This window comes from Gymnoscopelus braueri, assembly GCF_963280865.1.
Source record: "Gymnoscopelus braueri genome assembly, chromosome: 1".
Classification (NCBI taxonomy): Eukaryota; Metazoa; Chordata; class Actinopteri; order Myctophiformes; family Myctophidae; genus Gymnoscopelus; species Gymnoscopelus braueri.
The window spans coordinates 33,787,569-33,798,344 of NC_137603.1; the positions used below are offsets into that span (position 1 = coordinate 33,787,569).

General features: G+C 37.7%; 1 protein-coding gene across 1 annotated transcript; it reads right to left on the minus strand.

Moving 5' to 3' along the window:
• Positions 1-1,322: 1,322 nt before the first annotated feature.
• psmd13 (proteasome 26S subunit, non-ATPase 13) lies at positions 1,323-10,677 on the minus strand. Its single transcript, XM_080427846.1, has 13 exons — positions 10,454-10,677; positions 9,567-9,645; positions 8,255-8,289; positions 8,079-8,134; positions 7,041-7,084; positions 6,875-6,961; positions 6,615-6,786; positions 5,418-5,497; positions 4,630-4,755; positions 4,330-4,392; positions 3,970-4,050; positions 2,344-2,460; positions 1,323-1,621 (listed from the first exon to the last, which is right to left on the minus strand). The coding sequence occupies exons 1-13, from the start codon at positions 10,552-10,554 to the stop codon at positions 1,526-1,528; spliced, it is 1,137 nt and encodes a 378-aa protein (XP_080283972.1). The 5' UTR covers positions 10,555-10,677; the 3' UTR covers positions 1,323-1,525.
• Between the last annotated feature and the right edge of the window lie 99 nt (positions 10,678-10,776).

Sequence of the window (10,776 nt, forward strand, 5' to 3'; positions counted from 1 at the left end):
ACCCATCTGTGCCGGGGGGGGGGTCCCTGGCACAAAACATTTTCAGATGGGGGGGGTCCGTGGCCAAATACATATTTTGGGGGTCCTTGGCACAACAAAGTTTGATAACTACTGATTTAGAAGGCATTTGTAGAATTGGCCTCAGGTGGGTTTAACTTGATTAGTAAAAAACTAAAGGAATCCCGTTTATTAGAAAAAACACCTTAAAGCCACACATCAGTATCTTACTAGAAAATAACTAAAAGAAAAGTGAAGTCTGTAGTCACCCATGTTACAGTAGCTTGTAGATTCATTGCACATTGTCTGAAGCTCGAAACATCACTGATAAATGCAATAAAAATTCTCAACTGGAGCCCAGCAGTGTGAGAGCAGTTCTCTTCTGCCAAATAAATTGAGCATTTGCCACTGACCCTGCCAAGTACTTGGAAGGGCAAGGGGAAATGTATTTGGAGTAAAAAGTAGGGATGCACGATTAATCGGTATCTGCCAATATTGGCCTGAAAATGCAATATCGGTATCAAACAGAATAATACATCGGCTTTAGCTGATATTTATTTTTGAGTGCGAAGCTGAAAAAAACTTAAATGATGAATGCTGCAGAGTCAGTGTCTTTGGAGAAGCTTTCAAAAGGGTCAACAAGTTGGAAAAACTTGGAAGTAAAAAAACCCAAACATTTACATTGTAATATGTGCATCAGTATGCCTAATAAATCAGATAATAAGAATGGACTGTTTTTTTTCTGCCTCTGCACCCAGAATAACAGTTACTATACAACAGGGGTAAGGGAAATATCCTACTGGAAACTTGTGTTGCAACATCGGTATCGGTCAAATTGACCACGCAATTAATCGGTCACAACGGATATCGGCCACAATTTTAATATTGTGCATAAAATGTAAACAATTTCTTTAAAATGATATTGGAGCAAAGGTGAAAGTAGATGCAAATAAACATACCGGTATTCTAACATACTCAAGTACTGATCCTCAAAAATAGGAGCACTTTTATCTGCACGCTTATCTCTGAAAAAGGTGAAAGCTTCATAATGGTTTTATCATATTCTCTGTACGCCACAATGTGCAGATATACAAAACAATGGCTTAATTATACCGAGACACTTTTAATGCCACATTTAACAGAATAGTGATAGTGATTAAATATAACTTAAAATAAAGAAAAGAAAATAATCTCTGATTTTGAGACAAACTGCCTTGATGTTGGGAGAATAATAAAATATATCCAATTGGCAAAATCCTTAACCCACTTTGGATATACAATATCTTATATTGCAAAGACAATCATTTCAATCCAAGATGTTAGAATAATGTTCCCATAACTTTTATTTGCAAAATGTGTGTAATTTACTACTACTGTGTACAAATGATTATAGTAACACAGGAATAATGAACATGGCATCAAACAGAGAAAAACAAAATGAAGAAAAGAAAAACAAAAGCTGAGTGCAACATTCCTCTCAATAGAGAAATGTTATTTTTTGTTGATGAACAGAAGGAGAAACGGATCTTTAGGTGAGGATGTCATGGGCCTGCTGCTCCACTAGCATTGCCATATTCTTCACATCACCGCACCAGAAGTCCAACCTGTCCTTCATCCCCTTGACCTGAAACGGCATTTCAAAAAGGAGACGATTACTCATAATGACACATGCAATCCTGAAAGGTAAGAGCGTTTTAACAGACAAATGTTCTCTCTGATGGCACATCTGGCAGCGCAGCACAAAACAGATGGCACCCCAACGTCCAATTAAAAAGACAACAGTATGGTGATGAATAAAAAACCATTTCAATCAATAGTGTTTCTGTACTTGACAGGAAAGTGAGGGAAGAGATTGGGCATTGGGAATCGAACCGTTGACGTAGTAGTTATATGGTCAACGCACAATCCCATTATGTAATGGGGCTGCCCTATATCCTCACTTGATTAATGCAGAACTGTTGGGCTGCAACTATTGATTATTCCATCAAATTTGTGTTCTATTTTACGAATAATAATAATCAAGAAGCAAAAAATCATGTCAATGAATCACACCAACAATTTCTAATCGTTTATTTTTTATTATAAATGACCAAGTAGAATAGTCTGAACCACAGTATTTTATACTTTGTTGCACAAAGCTGTCGCACTAAAATAGCAGATCTGCAACCTCACATGTCGCATCGGACACGTGGCGAGCTTGTACATCGGCTATTTTCGCCATTTAGGAATATCTCTGGCAATGATGACAGAAAATGTATTATTTTAATCAAATTAATATATTCTCAAATAATTTGAATTGATTAGTTCAACGTACAGCTGCACCCCTAGAGATGTGTGAGTGTTTACCTGCTGCAGGTCCAGCACTCTGGGTTGCACCCAGGTCATCTGTACCTTCTGGTCCACCTCATCAATGTTGCCTTTAATCAGGCCCACGGACAGAGCCTTCATCACCAGAAGCTCCACCTGCACCAAATCCAACACAAAAAACACCAGTTAGGGCTCTGCAATATATCGAAAAATATATATCAAAGCGATATTTAGAACCAATAACCAACTTCACCCATTAAAACCAGGAAAGCATCAGTGACATTTTAGATTCGAGCTAAATACATATACTGTTGCAACATAAGTTTTTCAGAAAACCAAATATAATAAAAATTATTGTAATCAATGTTTTTTTGGACTATATTGATTTGTCTGATTAACCACTTAACCCTGCGTTATACTTTATTGTACAATGGTGGTGTGCAAAAATGGCAGATCTGACGCATTGTGAGCTTGTAGATCCGACTAATTTCACTGCACTTTTTCTATTTTTAAATAATCATTCACTAATCGTAATCGATAAAAGTTTGAAATCATTGTGATAATGATTTGAAGTCACATCGCCCAGCCCTACCAGCAGTTACAATGTATCAATACCAACTGTTTTAAGTTCCCTTTCGTGGCTTTGTTCCTACGCAGCATCAAATCTATGAGTTCTGATGCTGATACTGAGCCAGGTCTCGGGCCTCTAAAAATGTTTTATTCCAAGTTGTCAGTTCAAAGTCAAACCTGCCATAAACCAAGCACTACTTTAATCTCAAAGAACACTGAGACAAATGTCTGTGTAGCAACAGTTCTAGCCAGGCAGGAATTCATTTTGGGGCCATTTGGGTAAAATTGTATTTTCAAAATACATTTGGTTGGTTTCAACTGGGTAAAAGCCTTGTATACATTTGTTTCAACTTCAATATAGACATATTTCTGACAGTCCATAGTTCTTGGGTTGTAATCAGTGGTGAAAAAAGTACTCAAATGTCTTACTTAAGTAAAAGTATCAATACTTCAATGTAGAAGTACTCTGTTACAAGTAGAAGTCCCGAATTCAAAATTTACTTGAGTAAAAGTACAAAAGTATAAAAGTATTGGTATCAAAATGTACTTAAAGTACCAAAAGTAAAAGTACTAAAATGTTTGAAAATAGCAGATCTACAAGCTCACAACACGTCGCGATGCGACGTGTTGTGAGCTTGTAGATCGGCTATTTTCAAATAGCCTAGGTATAAAATATGGCTAAATATGGTTAATGCATGTATAATAATGTAATAATTGATATCTGCAAAGTAACTGGTAACTAAAGTTTTCAAATAATTGTAGTGGAGTAAAAGTACAATATTTGCAGAGTAAAAGTATAGACAATTGGAAATACTCCAGTAAAGTAAAAGTACCTCAAAATTGTACTTAAGTACAGTACTTGAGTAAATGTACTTAGTTAGTATACACCGCTGGTTGTAATACAATTAAATAACTTCTGAGAATGTGGTTTTGGAAATCTTAAAACATACACTAATTCAGCTCAACGGCCATTCTGTATCGGCCTAAACACACCAAAGAAACAATGAGAGGATAACATTTTTCTCTATACTTGATCAAAGTGAGTCATGCTGAGCAGGGCCAAAGGATTTATTGGCGGATCGATTAGAGACACACCTCATTGACAGGGATTTTGGCACTCTGGGAGATCTCATGGAAAGTCAGCTGTCTGTGGTTGGCAGGACGGGTAAAAGTCATCTGGAGAGAGAGACACATTTTACAACGCTTGAGCATTTTGGAATGAAAAGCCATTTGGATATTGCCAACTCTCAAGTCAGTAACGAGGATTTTGTTCTTTTTGAAGCAAACTTCAAATAGACATGCATTTGAAGTGAACGACTGCATGCCAGCCTGTTACTGCTCCAATTTGGATATGATTTGATTGGGAGCAATTATAAATCAAGGAAAGAACTTAATGTACAGTAGCTCTAATATGATAAGCTATGAAAATGTCTGCTTAGAAGGAAAGTCACCCACCTCCATCACACAGAGCAGTTGGATTTTCTGCATTAGCTTTGCCTCGTGTGCTGCAAGGTCAGGCTGGGAAAGGGAAAGACACCAAACCGGTAAACTGTTGAGGCTGACCATATTACTCTTACTGGCAAATGTTGAAGACCAGATGCAAAAGCAACAATGTAATTCTTCATTCAATGACCCACGATTCTGATTATTCCGAGTGTTTCCATTAATAATAGGCAACTTACATCATTGACACTTGCCAAAGTTCAATGCCTCAATAAATACACATTCTTGTATAATCATAGAATAATGGGTAACCTGCTGGCCCCAGGCAGACTTGTAGCTCTGGAACTTCTCCACATTTCCTCCATTGAAGGCGTAGAGTGTGTCAATGAGCCACTGCTTGTCCGTGCTCCTCAGTGTCTCCAGCACTGGATGCTGGAGCTGCAAAAAACAATATCATAACATCTGTGTTTATTGCAATGTTAAAGTAATACTAGGTAACGTTTTCAACAAAACTAAAGTTAAATTGTATATCTTTTGCGAGTGGCAAAAGTTTCACAACACCCACTCCGTGAATTTCACCCCCGGAAGCCTTTTATTTATATATTTTCTATTGAAAGTGGACTGGGGGGACATTCCCGGGGAAATGACGTTCCTGGCCAACGTCATGACGTCGTGGCCGACGTCCCCAGGAACTACCGCAACGGTTTCCTGTTTGGCCAGGAACTACCGCGCTATAACAAAAAGGAACCTCACGCTGATGTTAAGATAATGTAGGATTGGAAGATCGAAAAAGAACAGAAAAAGAAAGCACAGCTCATGGTAACTAATGCTCCACTGGCTAAGAGAAACGATCCGTAGATAGTATAAAACAATTAAAAGATCGCTTTTTGAAACGCTTCCGGCTTCCGGTGAAAACGAATGGAATTCTGGGTAATCGAGGATTACGGAAATTGTATGCAGTGACGGTAGTGACCAGCAGAGGTTGCTAAAAATCGTTATTTGGGATTCTGCATGGTATTACTTTAAGAAAGAGACTGAAGAATATCTAGAATATCTGTGTGTGAAGACAGAGCATCACAGACGGAGCAAACAATTCCTACCAATTCTCCAAAGTTGTAAACTCCTTCTCCTAAAAGTCCAGCCAGGCCCAATGTGAATGCCCTTTCCTGCTTCTCTGTCTCTGGTGGGTGAAGAACAATATTCAATGAACATTCTTTTAGTCATGGCTGCTGTAATGCATATCGTATCACATATTAAGCAGAAACCTTATATTCATATATATATATATATATATATATATATATATATATATATATATTCTTTTTTTCATACATGAATGCCCCATTTTATACTTGGAGGTATGACAGCGGCTACAAGCTCATAGATCTATTTTGTCTATTTATGAAACATTTTGGATTTTTTTGCCTATAATGACATGCCCAAAATAGGGAGACCAGGTTGAAAGTAGTTAAATCTGTCTGTGGGTTTTATAAATATTTCACCAATTAAATGTATTAACACATTGATTGCCAGAGTTATTTCAGATTTTTTTGCAGTTTATTGCCAGAGATTTTTCATTGAAAAAAAAAAAAAGTACTCAGGAGCTGAGATACAAAAGTTTTAAGTTTTAAGTTAACAAGGAAGTGGATAGGAGTCTAGATGTTCGACTAATCATATCTCCTTTTCTTTTTTTTTTTTTTTTTTTTTTTCTTCTTAAAAACGACTTAACTCGATCTTGGCAATCAAGTGATGGATTTTAAAAACGAGTAAAAACGAGTTAACTAGTTCTTAGCTTGTGACTTGGATCCCATGGAACACATTTCCTGAAAAGGTACGTGTTTTGGACATGCAAGGTTTCTGCCCGACAGCATAGTAAGCGACTCACAAATGAACATATCGTTGCTGTCGGGCAGAAACTTCTTATCTCCATATTTTAACTTTGTGTTTTTTTGTAAATTAATGCCCTACTACTTGATCATACTACAGTGTCACATAACAGCATCAAAAGTCACAGATCTACAAGCTCGAAACGCGGCGTGAAGCGACACGCTTTGAGCTTGTCGATCTGCTACTTCTGCCATTTTTGAATGCTGAAACAGTTTGACATATAAGGCAGAGACAATTACGTTTTTTTTAGGAGCCAATGTCCTTATGAAGATCTGAATAGATCGAAAGGTTGACACCGCAATAAAAATTACAGCAGAGCTTTTTCAGCATCACCAGTGTGCAGACTATTCTTTTTTTAAGAGACCTCATTATTACAAATCACAGAGATTGATCAAAATGTGCAACAGTACCTGGCAAGTCTTTAATCTCTACACAGCCGAGGTAGCGCAGGGCATCCTTGTAGTAGGAGGAATGGTTACCAATGATGCGGTAATATTTGCTGGAGAGGTCATAAAAGCGCCCGTGGACTGACGTCACCCCAGGCAAGTTGTTCAACGTCACCTCAACCTCTTCAATGAGATTCTGTGACAGAATTGAGGAAAAATTGCATAAGATTCAGTAACTTTGGAATGCTGGTTTTATTTAATTTGTAGAAAATGAAGGCTTTTACCTTTGTGGCGGGAAGGTCATTGATCTCCAGTTTAAGAGCGCCAATAGATGTCTTGCAGAGAATGAGTGCCTCATCGCTGCTTTTTACCTGCAATCAAACTCAAAATTAGTTTGGAAAATGTGACAATGGCTGATAAGTGTCAAGTGTTGGCATGGCAACTACTTACCTTGTCCTTAGTCTTCTCAAGGAAAGTGATGGCATCTTTAGGTTCTGGAAACAAGAACATTTTGCTTAACAACATGAACCTTAGCATCCCTATTGTCATAATGGGTGAACATTATGTGAAAACAGCGAATCTACAAGGTTACAATGTGGTGAGCTTGCAGATATGCTATTTTTGGTGTATATATTTGGTGTAGAGGTTAAAAAAAAGGATGGGGCCACACAGAGTCCTGGGGTGACCCCAGTCAACAAAGTTTAGGGGACGATATCCTAGATTAGGCTGAGCATCTATACGGACACAATTGGCCATGTTTTGCTGCATGTATTCCCACAGGCTGGGGCAGCACCTGACAGAGGGGAATGTTGTATAAGGACAGAACGCTATGTCCCCCCCAAAGGTACCTCACTAGCAGGTGAGCCAATCTCATTAATTATTGCCTTGTGGGTGGATGGTGGATGTCCCAAACTTGAAAAAAAAAAAGAATAGAGTCTGCATACTGGTAAAGTTGCAAAAAGTTCCACTTGGTAATTTATTGCTCGTCAACGTTTCGGCCTGTTCAGACCTTCATCAGGACATATACAGGGGAAAAGGGCACACACACACACGTTTATATAGGGTACCACTATGCAATGATAGGCTCACCCCAATAGGGTAAGTAAGGTCACAGTCAACTCAATCAGGAGGTTGGCTAATGCATAAAGTCAAGAATATGACGTCCCAAACTTAACATGATCATATATGGAGACCACTTTAAACTAGGTTTGAAGGCCACGTAGCAGACCTGAAACTCTAGTACGGTACAATAGCAGTGGCAACACACAGAAATGTGTGGGGGGGAATTCATTCAGGGGTACAAATAATTGCTGAATCTAAAAAATAGGGTTAGGTTTCCTAAACATTCTAAGGCAGTGGTTCTCAAAGTGGGGTCCAGGGACCCTCAGGTTTCCTTGAGGGGTTTCCACTAACCTGTAACACTCAGTTATGGGGGTCCTTGAAATTAAAAACTGTTCTAAAGCATCTCATTTTGCAGGTTCTTCTTACCTGTCATCTGTCTAGCGACGTAGAGTATGATTTCCATCAAGGATAATGGATTGATTCTGTTGAGAAGTTTTTAAAGGCAAAATTACTGACAGAAGAACAGACATCTACCATGTAAATGTAAATACACTTGAAATCTTTCAAAGAGAGGAATAATACTTTGGTCAGATTCCCCTCACCTGTGTTCAAAGTCACACAGGAAGTTTTCGTACAGCTGGAAGAAGATTTGAAACAACAAGTGTCACAATCTTTAGAGTCATGAGAAATGTACTGAATATCTTATTAGTGATGAACACAGATTCCTATATAGAGTCTGGTATTTGGACAATGTATCATTGATCATTAATTCATTGACATTAATAATCCTTCAACTTACTACAACAATGCTCAGAGGGCTGTAACCCATGAACTAGTGGTTTGAATGCGAGTAGTAAATCTAAATTAAACTTTGCTAGAGTTTTGAATTGTGTAGTTGCCTTGCCATGTTGTACCTCCAAATATTGGTGGCATATCTTCAGTAGTTAATGGCAAGGTAACTACACAACCCAAACCTCTACCAAAGTGTAGCTTTTTGTTTTAACATATTTTAGATTTCAGTAGTTTAAAACATTGTGAACTTTTTGTGGAACAAATTTATATAAATACAAGTCAAACCAGTTGGTTCTCTTCATTCATTTGATTATGGAGATAATTGCTAAGAAATAACAGAGTGTCATGGGCATTTTTAAGCTCCTTAGCAGGAGCTGGGTGATTGCACAGTAGAGAGTAGAGTATCCGAAGTCTAAATTGCAATTCCTTCCGAGCCAGAAAGGTCCAATCTGATTGTATTAAATGATGGTAAAACTCATCAGTATTGCACCAATACAGACAGCTTGGGTTATACTCTTTGTCTCTGTAAAGTCTGTGTTTCATAAAAATCCACTGTTGTAATGCTTCAAGCAACTCAACGTCCTGCATGTATTCGACATTTCAAAAATGGTTGTACGCAGAGGACATCGAGTGATTTAAAACGAGTGCTCCCCTTAACCACTTCGCTCACAGGTGCATAGCACAGCAAAAGAACACTTTATTGACAGAAAGTTGCTCAGAACATGACAACGTTGGATTTTTATGAAACAAAGACTTAACAGAGACAAAGAGGACAACCCAAGCTGTCCATAGAGGTGCAATACTGGTTAGTTTGTTGTCATTTAATACAACAATAAGATTGGACTTTTGCATGAATAGGGCTGTAAATGAAGAACTTAGAGATTACCAGGTGGAATTCCCACATTGCTTGCAGCTAGATTCACTACACTTCAATATTAAATTGAGTTGTTTTCTACGGAATGGACTGAAATGCAAAAGCATAATAATATTCAAAGTGAGACATCAAAGGGATTAAACTGTATGCTTTGCTATAGGACACTGGCAATTAAATAGTAAAGTTGATTGTTCTATCACCACTGTATCATGTATCAAGTATAAAACCAAATGATGTATTGCATTTACCTGTATGAGGCCATCTCCTGTTTTGAAACATGGATCTTTCACAAACTCTGACACCCTCATTGTCAACTGATGCCACAATCTGTGAATGGAAAGAGAGATAGTTAAACATGATTAATTATCTTAAGACACTGTACCGGCATAGACACAAACACATTATATTAATACACTGTCCAATAGTCACAATTGCATCATCTTAAAACACTGTCCCATTAGTTAGACATAAATTATCTTAACACACTGTCCCAACGTCAACAATAAAAAGTGGATTCATAAAGTGATTTTATGTGAATTTGTAAACAATGCTTCACGTTATAACGTGTTTAATAATAGATGTTTGGGGGAGACACTGTGAATAATATTAACAATATACAATGGTGTAAAGTAGCTAGGTAAATTTACTCAAGTACTGTACTTAAGTACAATTTTGAGGTATTTTTACTTTACTGGAGCATTTCCAATTTTCAATATTTTTACTTCCACTCCACTACATCTCAGAGGCAAATATTGTACTTTTACTCAACTACAATTATTTGAAAACTTTAGTTACTAATTACTTTGCAGATATTAATCATTACATTATAAAACATACATCAACCACTTTAGCCCTATATTATACGTAGGCTATTTGAAAAGCTCAACATTTTAGTACTTTTACTTTTGATACAAGTATATTTTGATGTCAACGCTTTTGTACTTTTTAACTCAAGTAACCTTTTGAAAACAGGCCTTTTACTTGTAATAAGAGTATTTTTATAATGTGGTATTGCTACTTTTACTCAAGTAAAATATCTGAGTACTTCTTCCCCCCACTGACAATATATAAACAATACATTATGATCTAAAACAGCTACAATGACTCAGTAGATGCTAGCAGCAGTTAGCATTACTTCTTGTTGTACAGCTCCTCCATGTCGTGCCATTCCGTCGCCATCTCCGGCGTGGAGCTGGTGCTCTGCTGCTGCTTGAGGAATCCTGACACGTCCTTCATTGTGGCTTTTAATACGAATTATTACACTTTTTAAATCTCAACAACTCGGTTTATTTGATCGTTCTTTAGCCACGGAGCTAAAGCTAACTGACTGATGCTGGATGTGATGTGATGTTTAGAATCTCGTGTTAGTCAGACAGGAGAGTTCCGCCCCGTCTCGCGAGATTATGCTGTTGCCGTATAAAGCCCGACGGTGTCGCGCGGCGCAGAAATGATAGCAGA